This window comes from Manacus candei, unplaced genomic scaffold, assembly GCF_025592945.1.
Source record: "Manacus candei isolate 608988 ecotype Guabito, Panama unplaced genomic scaffold, ASM2559294v1 h1tg000005l, whole genome shotgun sequence".
NCBI classification, from domain to species: domain Eukaryota; kingdom Metazoa; phylum Chordata; class Aves; order Passeriformes; family Pipridae; genus Manacus; species Manacus candei.
In genome coordinates, this window is record NW_026138053.1 from 18,195,088 (window position 1) to 18,212,352 (window position 17,265).

A 17,265-nucleotide genomic window follows, 5' to 3' on the forward strand; every position below is an offset into this window, starting at 1 on the left:
TCTGCAAAAATGGTCAACCATCAACCAAAATGAAGATGTGTGGGAGGAAAAAAATCTGTCTGCTAACAGTCTGATCAACAACTTGTTATGAGAAACAGAAAAACACAACTCAGGAAGTCCTTTTGCTTCTTCGGGTTTTGTAGACCTGATCATTAGCAAAAAGCCCACTGATAAGTAGCTGTATCTCCATTTTCCAGTAAAGATCCACACAAAACTTGGAACTGCATTGCAGATCATAGCAGGAGTTCATTACGAGGAAAATAAACAAGTCTAGCAATGTTGTTCAATTCACAAGGTTGCATTTTTGAGATTGTTATTTCTGAAATATTTCTACATATTTTTCTTATATTAGTCGTTTGTTCTGCTTTAAAAACAATGCACAGACAAATGGACATCTCCCCCTGCTCTGAACATCAGTATTTGACTTCACTCCACTTAAATGTTTTTGTCAGCAAAGGTTTTTGAGGATAACTGCTTAGTGATAATATGATCAGCATTAATAAAATTAATGGCACAGGAATATGGACATTCACTGAGGCTCTCAGTAGCAGCTTTAAGTTTTCAGGTCTTCCAAGTCAAGGTCAGCTTCATGGTCCTATAAATACAGCTAGGACTTATTTTTATCAGAAATAAGTAATTTCACAGTTTATTGCTGAATATTCTGAGTTGGAAGGGATACATAAGGATCACTGAGTCCAACTTTTAAGTGAATAGCCCATACAGGGAAAAACCCCACAACCCTAGTGTTATTAGCACCATTTAGCCAAGAAAATTCCAAATCCAAACTGAAGTTTCAGCACCATTTTTTTTAATTTAGAAAAGGAACTCCAACAGAAGGCATTTTCTTACTTCACTCTTAAGCAGGGACATTTGGCACATCGTGTCACTCATTTTAAGGAATCTGGAAGCTTACTCTGTGCAAGAAAAAACAGGCACTACAAAAATGCTTCTGATGAGCCATGTTTTTAAACTTCAGAAAAGAAACCCATAAGGGCTGCCTTTTGGGAAAGGAATAAATCTATTATTACTCAGATAACTGATGACCATTTGTCTCTCCTGCCCTTAAAGGTGGTTCTGCTCACAACTCTCAAGGATTCAGTCCTGAGGTTTAAATTTACTTTTGCGTCTCAAAACTGAAGGAAAAGAAACTGAAGATTTTGGGAAGTCAGGGGACAAAATATTACAACAACAGAAATATGAAAATTAGTCAAGTACACTGCAGAAAGAATCTACTGACATACAAATGCCAACACATTCCTGTTTGCACAGCAAGCATATTCACAGAATCACAGCATATTCTAAGTTGGAAGGGACTCACAAGGATCCTCAAGGCCAACTCTTAGGTGAATGGCCCATACAGGGATTGAACCCACAACCTTGATATTATCAGCACCAAGCTGCAACTAACTGAGCTAATCTCACACAAACTGTCCTGGACAGCTTTCAAACACTCAGTCTTCCCTTATAATATATATATTTGTTTTTTGGAGATCCATATGTAACTGCAGTAATAAGGGATGCCATTTTCAGAAAGATCAAGTACCAAGTACTAGAAAGATCAAGTACCACTAGCTCCAACTTAAGTGGTCAGGTTTTTTCATTATTTTTTACTTTCCAAATTTGACACAGAAACTTTGGCACATCAATTTAAAAAACTTGGACATGCCCTAGATTGATAACTGTGGATTGCCAGTGCAAGAAAGTATGTTTAAAATAACTAATTTTGTGTGCAATTCCAACATCATGTGTTAGTATTCATACTCAAGCCTAAGCACTTTCACAAAGGAGAGGACTCTCTCCAGGACTGCACTGAAACAAAGTGGAAGAGAGCTAACAAAGTCACTGACTTCATAATGGTCATAGCTACATACTTTTTGTGATTAATTAAGAGTGAAACTATTTTTATTTCACTGACAGACCTCAGTTTCCCTTTCACAACATGTTTTCCTCCAAAAAAGTGTTAAGGATAAGTTCTTGTGTTTTGTACTATTTTAACTTCAAATGTTTATTCAGGCAACTGGTCCTTACCTGCAGTGACATAGGCAGCTGTTCTTGTGAGTGTAAGCAGTTTTGGAATTGCCTAGATTGAAAAGAGGCTCAGCACTTTGAACAAACATTAGAAATGGCTGAGCACTAAATGCTTTATGTGAATAAACAATAAAGAATAACCAGGTTCAAAAACACAGGTTTCATTTGTTTTGACAAAGTAATGAAATCTCATCATTTCAATGTAGTCTAGTAGGTGAATTAGGGATATAAATTTTAAAAATCATCCTGTCTCAAAACTAAGAAGCTTTATTTATTTTCTTTAAAATTAAGTAAAATGGAGTTTTGGCACATGAATTAAAAAGTGTGGTACATGTGGTGCTGCTTTTTATAAAAGCACACAGCATGAAAATTAACCACTGTTAATTATCACATCTTTTAATGTAATGCCATAGACAGGCATGGCATTCTAACACATGTATTTGTTCAAACATGTACCTGCCCTGAGGAGCTAACAACTTGCACTGAGCAGATACTATAGATGAGCTAGGAAGGTGTGTCCAGACAACAGATTATGTGCAGCAAAAGGCTCTTAAAAAAAGGGACAAATGTGGGAAGGTAGAAATCCATTATTCCACAAAAGTAATTATTTTGAGCTGTATTTTTAATATTAATTTCTGCCTGCCATGGGATGATTTTGCAGCAAGCAGTAAGAGAAAAAAGACTTGAGAATAGGATCCCAACTTTGGAAACTGAATTTAATACTGTCATGAATCTTGCACAGGACATAGGCATTTTTTCTGTTGTTGAGAATTCACAGACTGAATAATTTTAAAAACAAATAACCCATGAAAACACCTATACCACCTAGAATCTTTCACAGGTATCAAATTTAAAAACACGTATTGCTGCAAACGTGCTGACATTTTATTCATCGAGCATTGCAAAAATGAAAATTAAATTACCCTTCATGCAATTTCTTTTGTGCTCAGTATTGAGTAATAGCATCTGCCTCTAAGATGAAAGGCCTTAGTCTCCATTTCTGTTACTTACAAGAATTAAATTCTCTAGCAAGAGAGGCATTTTAAATTATTACATAACACAAAGGGGAAGTGGGTGATGACTGGCAAAGCAGGCAGGTTCCAGCACATGACAAGTAATTTTGCCTGCATGCACCCTCTTCATAATGCTACATAATCCTTCAGCTTTTCAAGTTAAACACTCTTGTGATCTTACTCTTCAAGCAATTTTTCTTTTCTGTGGCCTCTACCCTGATTATAGCAGACACCTCCTCTTTTACTTTTTAACTGATAGTTCTTAACTTACGTGAAAAAAAATTTCAGGCCTTACAGACCTTCTTTGCATGCAAGCATCAGTAGACAAACGTTGCCAAGACTTATGGCATTATACTAAGCAATGAAAAGACACTGTTGCTTTGGCTAAAACAAATTTGCTTTTAAAAAATACACCTACTTATTTCTGGTCTCTATAGGCTACAGCAAATCATTTATTCTCTTTGGGAAAAGAGAATAAAACTTGCCTTTATTACAAAGTATTTGTGTTATAAAAGTAAAAAAGCATGAGTACGTATTCCACTGTTACCACCACAATGTAGTTAAAATTGTTTATCTCTAAACAGTATATACCTGGTATTTTGTTATTATGCTGCATACTTTGCACATTTAAAGCACTGGCAATCTGTGAAATTCAAAATGCATTGTATTTTGTGATACCTCCAGCTTTGCCATGAATGTGTAGTATCCCTGGCCTCAATCAGCCCACATACCTAGACAAAGGCATTCAGACTACAGTTTAAATATCCACTCAGTATAAAACTGTATATATCTTACATATTGTTTTCACTGTTTTCATTTACAAATTACTCTTTCTCTTCTAGCATGACTAGTATATAAAAAATTACATTCTATTCTGATGCACTAATGTTTCTGTAAACTTCCTTTTTATCAAAGAACAATATTTTCAGGTTTTAGTATAAATTTTAGAAAGTAAAAAAATGGAAATAGCTTAATTTTCTATGCCAACATATAAATAAGACCTGAACTTGAAGATGGCTCACAGAAAAATAAATAATAAGCAGTAAAAGAGTGTTGTTTCAAAGACAAAAATGAAAACATACAATAAAATCATCCATGATCCCTTGATCTTTGTTGCAAAATCAAGATGTTATCGGTAAATTATCATAGGCAATAAAGATGGGAGTCAAGTTTAGTTCCCCATCAAGATGTCAGTGCTGCCATAACCACGCTTTGTCTTAAATATTTTTGTTTCTTTCCCTTCCTGTCAGGGAAACACTCATATATTCATCCTTGCAATAGTGAAGGTTCTCCTCCTATGTCCTGTTCCAATCTAAATGTGGATTATATACTCCAGAAAAGTGTGAAATTTGTAAAGACATAAACCATACCTGAAAGCAATAAAGTATATGGGTCCCATCTAACCCATCACACCCCACTAACTGTGCAGCCTCAGGACTGAGTTGGTCCAGCAACCCAGTCAGAAGGAAAACCACTTGTTTCCCCATCGCCACTGCCACTGCTGCCTCCCATGACCAGTTTGCTGTTATCTCCTTGAAGCTACATAGCCTGTGACCGGATGATCATTAGGTTCAAAACAAAGGCAGTGAGGGAACACCTGGGTGGAATGAAGCACCACACCCTGTGGCAACAGCCTGTAGTTACATCAAAGAATCATCAGAGATCAAACTCACACCAGCGGAACACCCAGACTCGGTTCTTTCGCCCAAAAATACTGCCCTGGCAAAGAAAACAAACTTAAATCCCAGCATCAGCTCTTGGAGCTTAGTTGATCATTCCGTGTTTCTCAGATGCCAGAGCCATGTGCAGAGTGACGTACAATGACAGGATTTAAACCAATACCACCAGAAATGGACAAATAACAAAACCAGCACACAACGGATAAGAGCAATCAAGCCAAAAATGGGAGGGGAAAAACTATAGGGGTCTCACAGAAATTAAAAAAAAAACATTGTAGAGGATGTGCTAGCATTAAGCGAATTCCACTGTACTAAAATGATCCCTGACAGTTGCAGAAAGACTGCTACTGCCAGGAGTATGATGTTATTCTGGAAGGAAAGCTGTGATCCATACATGCAGCTTTTGTTGTATCGTATTTCATGCTATTTGTTACTGTCAAACCCAATTAAGGAAAAAGTCCAAGAACAGTAAACATGCTGCTTTATTGTCTGAACTAAAAGACAGTGCCTCATGGTCTCCGCTCTCCCATGCGTCCTATTCCAAACAGGCTGGTTAAAGAATAACATCTAAGGCTAATGGACTAAAGCACATTTGCAAGATATTAGATAATGAAGTTACTTTTTAATTCCCTGTTATACGCTGAAGCTTAAGAAATGCAGGTTATGAGAAGCAAGACTGAACACATCTTCTATTTATCTGCAGGTCAGCAAGAGCAGCAATGAGGGCTGAACTCCAAGTGTTTTCTCCGAATCCCTTATAAAGGTACTTTACCTTTCTTTCCTGAATAAACCACATCTAAGGGTTAAAAAGACTAGAGGTGAATGAATTGATTCTACTGAAAACTCCATCAGATTAATTTTTATACTGTCACAACTTGAAAATACTAAGTACTAAATAAATTCAAGAATACCAGTGCTGAACTGTTAATTATGATCTACAAGTTATTTCTTAAAACATTCTCAGTACCAAGGTGTGAAGGCAATGTTTTCAAGCAACTCAGTTATAATCAGTAGATATTCCAACACAATACCTGACATTTGTACAAGGCAGACTGTTAAAGCCTACTACAGAAACAGAATTTGCAAGTATATATATAAATAGAATGTAAAGACTGCAAATACTTTTTAAAGGAAAGTCAGAGGCATTGTTTAGAGTCTTTGAAGCAGGCAGTGAGGTTGATGGACATGATTATATATTAATGCAGATTAACAAAATAATTTTAACCAGATTCACTATGAGGCTCTCTTCCAGTTCATATGATATAAGAGGCAAAGCTCCCCCCCAGATAAATAAACAGCAAAAGGACAGAAAATAAATGGCAGAAACAATATTTTTTCAAACAGAAGGTGGTGTACAAAAGGGTCACCCAAAGGAATCTCTGCTTGGACCTTCCTTGTTGAAAAAATTAGTTAGCGTTATTGAACAACAGGATTCAAAATCAGAGAATAACTGTTTGGAAGAACCTTTGGAAATCATTTGTTCATACCTTCATGGAAGATTTAACTTAACGTAACACATGGATTGAATATACATGATTATGGAGTGTAAAACAGCTACCACCATATAGACAAAAGATCTCAGAGTAATTGCTAAGTATCCTTCATAGTTGGTTCTTTTATATCATAATCCAATTTTGCTGTGTACCAATGCTAAGAAATTTCTTGGAGCAGACACAGAACTAGGAAGACTGATGACTCTTGGACCTAGAAGCATGCAAACAAGTAAACAGGATGGTCAGACATACAGAAAAGCTTCTGTATCAGAAGAATTAAGCAGACAATGGCTCTTCAGGCTAGAGGAGATGTGACTGGAGGGGTATGACAGAGACAACTCATGAGTGGCACAATAGTGACCAGAGAAAAAGTACTCATTATTTCTTCATTTATTTTTAATTTTTTCAATTCAAAAAAGTACAGGTGTCAAAGCAATAGACAGCAGGTTTAGAGCAAACAAAAAGACATGTTTTATTCACACAGCTAATTATGAAAGTGACAGTTAAAGGATGTTGTGAATGCCAAGATTTTAGACTGGTTCAAAAAGTGGTAATAAAAATACATGGAAGAAAAGTTAAGAGCTAAGAAACGAAACTACAAGGTACAGCAGGAAGCACCACACCATCTTACCCCATATGCTATCCCTTAGCATCCATTGAATTGGCTACTGTTGAAGGGATCCTGAGCAAGCTTGGCCTGCAGCCCAACTCAGCCCCATTGTTCTCTTCTCTGGGAAATCTCCAAGTAGTGAGCATATTAAAATCTCCCCTGAAAAGCAGCATCAGTTTCTCGCCTCTGGCCCCTTCTACCAAGCTTTAAAACCTTCCTCAGGCAGAAGGCAGAGGCAGTTCTGGGAGCTTCTCTTGTGTGAATTTTCAGTAGTCTTTTTTCTCCCATGGGATGGCTGCTTTCAGTTTTACAATGTTTCCCAAATTCTTTGTGTGAGAATTACTTTGAAGTAGTGATCAAATACTGATTTAGTTAAATGAGTGAGCCACAAAAAAAGAAACCATATGCTTTAGAGTACTGTTAAAATTCAGTAACTTTTGACTATTTTTAATCATTCATTGCCTTATTATCTTTGTTTTGCCTTCTGAGAATGACAGCACTCTGAGGATTAAAATCAGATAGGAAAATAGAAGGGTAAATGCAATATTCCTCTTGAAGATGAATAAGAGATTTCTAAGTCCCAATGAACTTTAGCAAAATACTATGCAATTCCCTTCTACTTGCCATGGAAAGTAAAGGCAACTTCGGGCCATATAACTTCTGCACATGCCTTTTTCTTTTTTTTTAAGTACTACTGTACTATTTTTGTGCATGTTTAAAATATAAAACTGTATTTTTTTGTTTTATTGATTATACTTGTATGCCCATTTTGTCCACTTCTATTTAATTTTTTCTTTTTTTTTTCTGCCTGCCAACTCCCTTGCAATTATCTATAAACAGTGATGTTTTGCTTAGAACAGTTAATGTTGACAATGTTTTTATACAGAAAAAGACAAAGATACAGAAGTATTTTTAACCCACCTCAACTTATAAAAATATGCTAATACATGGCTGAGCATGTATTAAACACCATTATTTCTCTAAGAGCAAAATAAAATGTTAATTGCTCAAGATACAGAGACAGTCCCAAAAACACATCCACTAAGACAAAAGACTTTAAACTACTAAACTACAAACTGATCTTGCAATCCAACCAGAAAGGATGAAAGAGTTGAACAGAATAAATACATTTCACCCTTTGGCATCTGGGTCTTCTGATGTTTAATTAAAAGAAAAGGCTAAAGGCTATGTTCTCTGAATGTTAGCTCACTGCTGAGGTGCCAAGGGGACAGGCACCTCTCAAAATACCTCTTCCCAACAGGAATGTAAAAATAATTTTAATTTAAAATAAAACAACCCAAATAAAAATCATTAAACTGCATTTGAAATGCTTCATTGGAAGACAAAACTCTGCTCTGCCTTCCAGAAATGCATTAGTGGAAAATTTCTTGGTGCAAAACATTAGACATGTTCTTTCTTGTATCACAACAAAGATGAATTCATTATTTTGTGAAGCACATGGCATCAGCACAGTAGTACAAAAAAAAAAAGGGGGGGCAAAGATCTTGAATGTAATATATATTTTTAATAAGCACGTGAGATAAATTAATTTGATCTCACAAATTAGGTCACACAGTTCAGCATCTCTCTGAATTCCCTGTTGCTGAGGTCCACCTGGGGGAAGCTGTCCCATTAACTGCTCATAAGGATGCTGTGACCACAAGGACATCCACTGACTCTGGTCTCAAACATCAACACCACCCCAGCCACATGAAGTAAAACATGTTAAAACATATCTATCAATACTAAGAGATGGTCAGGTTAGAGCAAACAAGTCCTTAGAAGGACTCCAGAATCTTCAGAATCACACAGCATGTCAGTAAAAGCATCGCCTCTGTCCTGTTAAGGAGTGCTCCTTTTGCAGCACATGTGCTCCCAGCTGCCCTGTTAAACTAGTTCTTACCTGCAATTCACCTGGGCCACAAAGATTCCTGGACACATGCACTGTGTTCTTTATAGGTACCTCAAACAAAGTATTAAGATGGTGTAGAGAGAAGGAAAGAAATATCCAAAGTGGAATAAAACCCACACAAAAGTTAAACATGTGTCACATACGTACAATCAAAGCTCATTTTCAGATCTGTAGCTTAAAATATTACTGTGTAGAGAAGTCTTCAGCTACTTAGCAAATCTAATGCTCCACAAACATTACAAAATTATTTGTAGGGAAAATATGCAAAACCATATACACTTTGTTATGGTTGTTAATTATTAGAAACACTTTAGTTTCAAGAGAAATATATGTTCTGAGTTCCTTCAAGTCTCTAAAATAGTAATTTCTCTCTGTCTCATTTTTTAAGCCATGGGCTGCATTTTTATCCGTAATAAGAAATTGCAAAAACTAAAACAAAGGGACATAAAGCCATTGTTGAAATGGAGAAATAAATTCCTGAATACCTGTTTTCAGCACTGGGCTTCATGTTGCAGAAGGTTATCTTTTCCCACCCATGAAATTGAGTATTCCCTATACTGGGCTGAAAGACAACAGTCTATCAGGACTATTAAAGACTTGCCTGGATAGCTCAATAAAACAAGAAAATGAGAGACATGCTTCAAATCCTCAGCTAAAGAGAGTAGTTTTATCTATAACAACTGCATGCTTGGCAAAGAATTATCTGCAGGTTGGGATATCCCAGCATTTGAGTTTGAGCCAGATTTTGCTTTTGGCTGAGCATACGGATGGAGTGGCACTGAAAATGGAAATAAGAGTTAGACTTGCATATCACAGAGCACACTGTGTCAGAATTTGTTGAAATATCTCACAGTCTAATATACTTCATTCTTACCTGAAAAGGAAATTTAAACTGCCAATATGACACTATCCTCTATTTTTTACTGTGAAAACAAGATGCAAACATTACCACACTACACAAACACTTGACTATTTTTTCACTGCTTAGTAATCACATGCATATAACAATGACACAACCTAGTTAAAAGTCTCAAAAATCCAATTTCAACAAAATATGAAGCACATGGTAGCTTATATCCACTATATCTAATGAAATAAACATATCTCCAATATTGTACTTCTCCATGCAGAGATTTTTGTTTGTTGTCTGTTTAATGTATATACTTCAGGCCATAAACCCAGTTATTCTCTTCAGATCCTTTTTTTTATGATCTGTGTAAAACCAGCATTAGAGGGTTGCTTCACAAAGCAAGTATGGACCAGACACCAACCAGAAATACAAATACTACTTCTTAAAATTAGTATTTGGACTTTGAATCCCTGGGCTGAAAAATACATCTACCCAAGCAATTGCATCGCATACATTACTTGCTAGTACTATGTGTACCTCCATCCCAAAAAAGGCAGACAATATTTTACTTTCTGTGAAGAGAAAAAAACATGTTGGTTCTGTCCCTCAGTTCAGAACTAAGCTTTTCTAATCTTTAATCCATGCTTATAAAGAAATCAGCTATTTAAGAAGTCAGAACATGCTCGGCAACGGTCTTTCACAGATCAGATTTGAGTTTAATCTGCAATGAATCTTGACTATAAGGCTTCTAGTGCTCTATTTTTACCAAGTTTATCCTTCTGATACAAAATGTACTTTCACACTTTTTCACACTTCTAGAGATTAAAGTTCCAATGTTTATATTAGCAGAAGTGCTTAGGGTAAAACCAGTTTTAAAAACACCAGGCTGTGAATCTATCATATTTAGACTCTTTACACCGAAAAAAAAAAGAAAAAAAAAAAAGACAGCAAACATACACTGTACTATTTCGACAGCCGAGACAGACAGTAATTTTTACTCCTATTAAAATACATACAAAATTATTTCTATTAAAAACAGTGGTCAAACTGCATCATTCTTCTCAAGAATTCACATAATAAGAATTTATGCTTATGAATATAACACAGGAATGGCTCATTTGTAATTTAAGTCAATAGTGCAAATCACATGCTTAGTAATCACAATGCTTAAAATTAAACACATGCAGAAAAGTCTTCATGACATTCCCTACACAAGAATAAAATGTCACATAACTATCACTTCACATGCCCATTCTACACAAAAACTGACACTAGTCTGATCACTTCTCAAATGCATTTAAGCAGAATCATGTTGTTCTATAGTCAAATGCAAGCTGTACACCAAATTTTTCCTTGCTCTACAGCTACAGATGTATTAACCGGTTCATTCTGTCAATGGCATTTATTATCTTTATTTCTTAATCCAAAGAAAGGTTATTTAAAATCTGTCCCACTAAAACTTAATGGATGAAGCAATTCAGGAGGCTCTCTGCAACTGGACCACAGGCTGACGGGATAGCCTTTATCACAGCATAAAGACAAGGTCATATTTTCTTATGATTTCCAATTTGTTCTCCACTTGTACAGTTTCTACACGCATCTCTTTTTGAACAGTATCTGCACATGTTTTTCTCATGACTGTTTTCATTTCCCAGGAATTTCTCTGCCTCATCATCCATTAATCATTTTTCCTTCTACCTTTCTTTCTTATTCAGCACAAGGAAAATCTCAAGGAAGAAACTGTCACTGTCAAAACTTTTAACCCAACTTCAAAGAAAAACAAATGAAAAATCCATAAGTAAACTTATTGCTTTTAAGAGTACTTCAGCTAGATAGGTTTCTTCCTCAATGAGCCTTACCAGCAGAAGACAAGAGATATTTTAATCCAGTATCGTCACGTTTTGTTTAGACCATCTTCCAACTTGTACCACTTCTCAAATGACTTTTGATTCTGGGCTAAGTTGTGTCAGCAAAAGTTGAATTTGACTCTTATAGGCATAAAAGAGAAGCACAACACATCAACTTGACTACACTATGCCTCCTGCATTCATTATTCTTCACTAGAACAGCCAAAGACAGATATGACAGAATATGATGTTGACAAGTTGCAACCCAAAATAATTGTCTTTACTGGTGATATCAAACTCCTCTCAATATTTAGACACTGTAGGTGCTGGTCATTGATTCACAGCAAACATCTGCTTCCTAAATTAGTACCCATGCTTCAGCACCATAACATGCAACACTGGTAGCAGCAGCATACTAAACCTCCTAAAAACAAAGCAAATTTATGTGCCAGTGTTCTTGAAAAGCTCTTAGGAATAACATATGCCTGAAATAACTGATCTCTTACAAGTGCTGCCCTCTGGATAGCATCTTCTGTCTCTCAGGGTAATGTGCAATCTGATGAGTAGCAGTACTTAGATTATGCAAAATAGATGCCAAGTGGTTAGCAAAGACATTCATGTCTTTAAAAGCTATCTCCACCAAGTTACAGCAGGACACAGAATGCCTATACTGGCAAAATGTAAATGAAAAAGCTCACTTCATTTGAAAACTGACAGTATAATGCATTTCTCATTACTATTAATTTTAAACATTTGTAATGTCATAAACAATTCTGTAAGAAGTCCTGTTCAACAATGTCTCTAATAAAGGGACCTGAACATCTTGCAGATGTTCTGCAATTCTATTGGCTTTCAAAAATATTATGGGCACCAAGAACTTTATTCAGTAATACTACCCCGACAATTCACAGAACTGTTCTATGTAAGTGGACTGGGGGAGGAGGGGGGAGGAGAAGCAGAAGCATATTTTAGGCACTGGTTACATACAGCTTTTAAACACCTATTAATTCAATTTTTTGGTAATTTCAATGGTACTTAGTTTTCAATAAAAACTGATTTTAAAGTATCCTTGCATATAAAGGTCATGCAAATACTTCTCTCAGACTTCAACAGTCAGTAAACCCTCCAGTATCCCCAAAAGCTTCTCAGAGTTGAATTCTACATGAGACAGCTGTGTTTATAGATCTGGACCTATATGGACTATTCTGCAAGCACATATTACACTTCACTGCAACATACAGCACTGAATGGGAAGAACTCAGTCTTGTTAGCAAACACTTGAAAGAAGTATTCTCATCCTCTTCTGTGTGATTTAATTCCTGTGCTTGATATTTTCCCCTCTGACTGTATTAATTTTCAGAGTTACAAGGTGTTCGTTTTTTTCTTTTATGTGTGTCACAACACACAGAACAATTTATAGAATCATGAAGCAGGTTTATTTTGCTAGAGGGAACAAAGTGACGATACGTGTTCGCAAACATGTCAAAGGTACGTGAGTAAGAAAGGTGTGGCCTGCTTCATAGTTACAACACTGAGATTTTCAGAGCCAAGGCAGCTGCAATGCTAGTGGCACAACCAGCATTCCTACTTTTTGAAAAGTACTTAGCTCTGCCAGGCTAATGTGGTGTACAGAGTTGCCATCCTATGTAATGTTTAACTCCAACTATTCTCAGGTGTCCACATCTAGAAATATTTAATAATCCACAGCTTAGTTTTATTCCAAATAATCTGCATAACAAATCTCTAGTAATTAAGTTATACAAGAAACATAAAGGACAGAAATGTAATTACTGTAAAAAATGACACTAAAAATATCACACAGTTACGCTGAAAACCATTGAGTATTTTATACAGACACATAATGGGTCTCCAGAGGAAATGTTCACCCACTTGAGTATATAGTCTATAAGCAAGCATTTAATTTTCTTACAGGTTGCTGCTGCCACGATTCCACAAAAGTATCTACTATAAACTAACAGGAAGAACAAAATCACCTTGAAATTCAACATAAAACTGCAATTGGTTTATGCATTTCAGAAGAACAACTCATACAGTTAAGCACTGCACACCATCACAATTAAGAGCTGAGAATACCCGCAAATTGGAGAAACAGAACCTAAGCTGCAAAAGCAACAGTCTGCTTTTCATCACTTAGTTATTTCTTTTAAAGCTGCAGAGCACATTAGGGTAGGTCACGTTAACTGAGAGCCCAGAGGCATTTTGTTGCTCAAATAGAACCAAAGCTCTGCTTAAAGAAAAAAAAAAAAAACAAACAAGGAAAAAAAATTAGAGTTCAACCAGCTGACCTTATTATTGAAATCACAAACAGAGCACTCACTTTAGACCTTCATGACTTCAGCAATAAAGTTCTCAACACTGTGCATTACAACAGCATTCATAATGCAACTTGAACAAGTGAGTTACAGGTTTCTCACTTTTTATTTAATGTTTAAATACTAAAAAGTCATGACACAAACCTGGGTCCACGTGTCTAGAGCTTCTTCTAATTCCATTTGTTCTTTTCTGCAAAGGAAAAATACAAATCAAGGATATGAATAAACATGTTTTCATGTAGGCACATCACACTCCTTTCATTCCCACAATCTACTAGGCAAAGCTGGTTTTCTGAAGTTATTTCCCCCAACCACGAACACAATTATCTTTATCTTGTAGAAAGATCACACTTTGAAAAATATTCTTAGTAATGTACACAGTTTTTTCATATATCCCATTTTTTCTGACACTAGGTTCAAAAGATTCTCAGTTCATAGGAGGTTTGTTCATACATCAACATTTTTGATAACATGTACAAATGTATTTTTTAATAATTTACGAATAGGATAAGGGAAAACCATGCAGTCTGGCATTATCTGCCCCAGATCACGTCCACCAACACAAAAGTCAAAGCCTCTTGTGTTGTTTAATAAGGTAGAAACTTTGACTATTTCTACTTTATACTGAAGCTATCTAGAATTCCCTATGGAATACCTAATTTTCTTATTTTCTGGGCAAGTACTTAAATACATTTAGTAACTTCTCTCTCTCTTTTCAATTGGAAGAACCAGAGTTGTATGAAATCAGAAACTCTGACGAGATTCAGATTATTTTAATTTTTTTTTCTACATTTTATATTCTAAGACACTTAATCTGGATCCCTGGAAATTTCAATGTGAAATAACACATCTTGAACTACTGATCTGCTTTTGCAGGCTTGTTTTAACTGGTAACTTGCATGATGGCTCATGCATTTATTTATTTTTTAATCAAACCAAGCAGAGAAAAGCACGTTGCATAACAAAAGGAACAATTAGGTTGCTCTGATTTACTCGCAGTTGATATAAGCTGATGCAGGACACACACCAAGGCAAGCCAGAAAGCAGTAACCTGAGGCATAACCAAATTACCAAGCCCTGTAGCAAGCAAGCAAAATGAAAAGCTTGGTTTGAAAACAGCTTTCAAACTCTCGAGTCCTTGGACATATTCTCTCTGCACCCCACATCTCTAATTAAAGAAAGGATGCAAGTTTTGTTTCATCTGTAGTGGAAAGAAGAAAAATTTAAAACTTCTGCCACAATGAAGGTAATAGTACTCAAAACAAAAAGCTCAGTTATATCCTACCATGTTTTTAATAGGTGGAAGCTGTATTGCTGATACAGATTGATGCAGAGTGGTGAGTAACCACAGAAGGGAGGGAAAGGGGCAGGACTGGGTAAAGGAAGTCCAAAGGGAGATGAAGAAATGCTTAACTGAAATGCAAGCAATACAGTGACTCTGTGACAACCTAAGTCATATACATGACAGGATCAGAAGGAAAAGTTTTAAGGAAATTGTTCTTGAGTCGTACGAAAACATGCTCAATACCCTTAAACATATTGCAGTACCAGCAGATTCTTTACATTACTGGTACAAAATATAAATCCATGTTTTCTAAAATGACAGTTCTTCATCCATGCTCAAGTTTCCTTCAGCACAGAGATAATTAAAGCAGGCACTTAATAGTCTTGGTAAAAATGAAAGTAACCCTGATGTTTTAGATCAATTCAAGAGGCAACAGCAAATCAATAGCTCCAAAAAGGAAGGGGTTTTCATCTCTCACAAGAAAAAACAGTATACATGTTTTTTCATCCAGCTAGATGGTGAACATAGTGTTCACCACAATACGTTCACCATAGTAGCTTTACAGAGCCTGGCAGCCTTGCCCATGAGGCCCAGTACTTGACCTGTTCACAGCTCCCCAGTCATGCCTGCTGGCTGCAGGACTGGGAAAGCATCAGGCAAATGGACCATGCTGTGACTCCCTTATTTTAGAGCGCCCTTACTTAGCGGACCTTTCCAGGCAGAGACTTAGAAGGCTGGGCAGCTCTTGGCTGGGGCACAGCTGAGGTTGCAGTGAGAGCAGGCAGGCAGCAGTGCCTGGGCAGAGCCAGGGCCATGCCAGCATACCCCAGTCCCCAGCCAGAGCTCCCCGGAACTCGCCATTCCCCTGCAGGCCTCCAGAAGCCAGAGCCCACCTGAGGCCCAGAGCCCACCTCCAGAGCCCAGCAGCTCACCACAGCGTGCAGAGCTGCCCTGACCTGTCCCCCACCACCACCACCACCACCTGGGGTCACAGTGACACCCCAACAGCTCAAACATCAGAGAGCACTGCTGTGCTCAGCCCTGCACGACTACCCCCATACCAGCCATGTCAGCAATAACATCCTTACATTACCCAGTAAGTCATTTAAGCAGTTAAATTACTATAAGCTTCTGATCTAAAATAGATGCTAGAAACTATTATGCTCTAGGTTTGAAGTGCTGCATCTCTTTGTCAGAATTGGCAGTCAAAACTCAGCTGCTGTGCTCTCCCACATGTTAGTGGAGAGGCACCAGGAGCTGGCCAGAAAATTACCTAGGGTGGGTTTGCAGCCTTGTTGGGCTGATGGCAAGGTACCTATGTGCATCACAGCAGCTCCTCTGTCCAGGTCCCATTTTAACATTCTCTCCAGATTACATAAACTCTATAATCACTGGATACCTCAGCATCTACAATCTTTTCTCATAAAAAGGTGAACACTTCCCTGCTGATCTTTCATCACCCTCTCTGCCTGGTGTGTCAGAGAAAAAAAAAAAGAAGACTTTTAACTTTACTGCCAGATTTTGCCTAGGAACAGTAAGGATCTAACCATCAGTTGTGAAGCAATGTATGCTTTCTTACCTGTAGCTTAAAAAAAAAACTCCACCCCTTTCAGTGCTTTCAGCACTAAGTCATATCTCTGCAAGTTTAACTCACATTTTGAACAGAAGACATTCATATTTAATCACGAATACCTTGTTGCTTAGACAACTTCTACAGCACTCTAAATAAATCTGTTGCTAAACCCAGAAGAAAAGCATATATTTTCCAACAGCACGTGCACAAAATAATAAGGAACTCTTATATCACAAACAAAACAAACATCACATGCAAAGGAAAAATATCCTTACCTCATGTTTCACGTTTCCGTGTTCTGAAACATAAGTAAAAATTGGCATTATTGGCGACTGCAAACTGTACACCTTTGCTATAGCAATCTCAGTCTGTGCTGCGTGGCATTAAACAAAACACTGCTGCCTTCCCTTTGCTACCTGATACCTGCAGCCGCCCAGCGCCCGGGGCCGCGCCAGGTCGTTGTGCAAACCCCGCCCGGCCCTGGGCAGGCTCTGGCTGCGGGGCACGCTCCGGCAGCGGCACGGCAGGATCAGACAATACACCTTGGAAACTTTCAGAACGTTTCAAAAACACTTGGTAAACACTGACTCGTTGGGAATTCAAAGCTACAGTTCTTCGCTGCAAGTCGAGTTTACACCTTTT

The 17,265-nt window shown here is 37.2% G+C and overlaps 1 protein-coding gene across 2 annotated transcripts in view; it reads right to left on the reverse strand.

Moving 5' to 3' along the window:
* VAV3 (vav guanine nucleotide exchange factor 3) overlaps positions 1–17,265 on the reverse strand; it is a 165,753-nt gene that overhangs the window by 46,222 nt on the left and 102,266 nt on the right. For both annotated transcript variants that reach the window (XM_051793401.1, XM_051793410.1), the window contains exons 18-19: positions 16,899–16,921; positions 13,910–13,955 (exon numbers count right to left, since the gene is read on the reverse strand). In XM_051793401.1, coding sequence (XP_051649361.1) covers positions 13,910–13,955; positions 16,899–16,921 — 69 coding nt within the window. The remainder of the gene's footprint in view (positions 1–13,909; positions 13,956–16,898; positions 16,922–17,265) is intronic.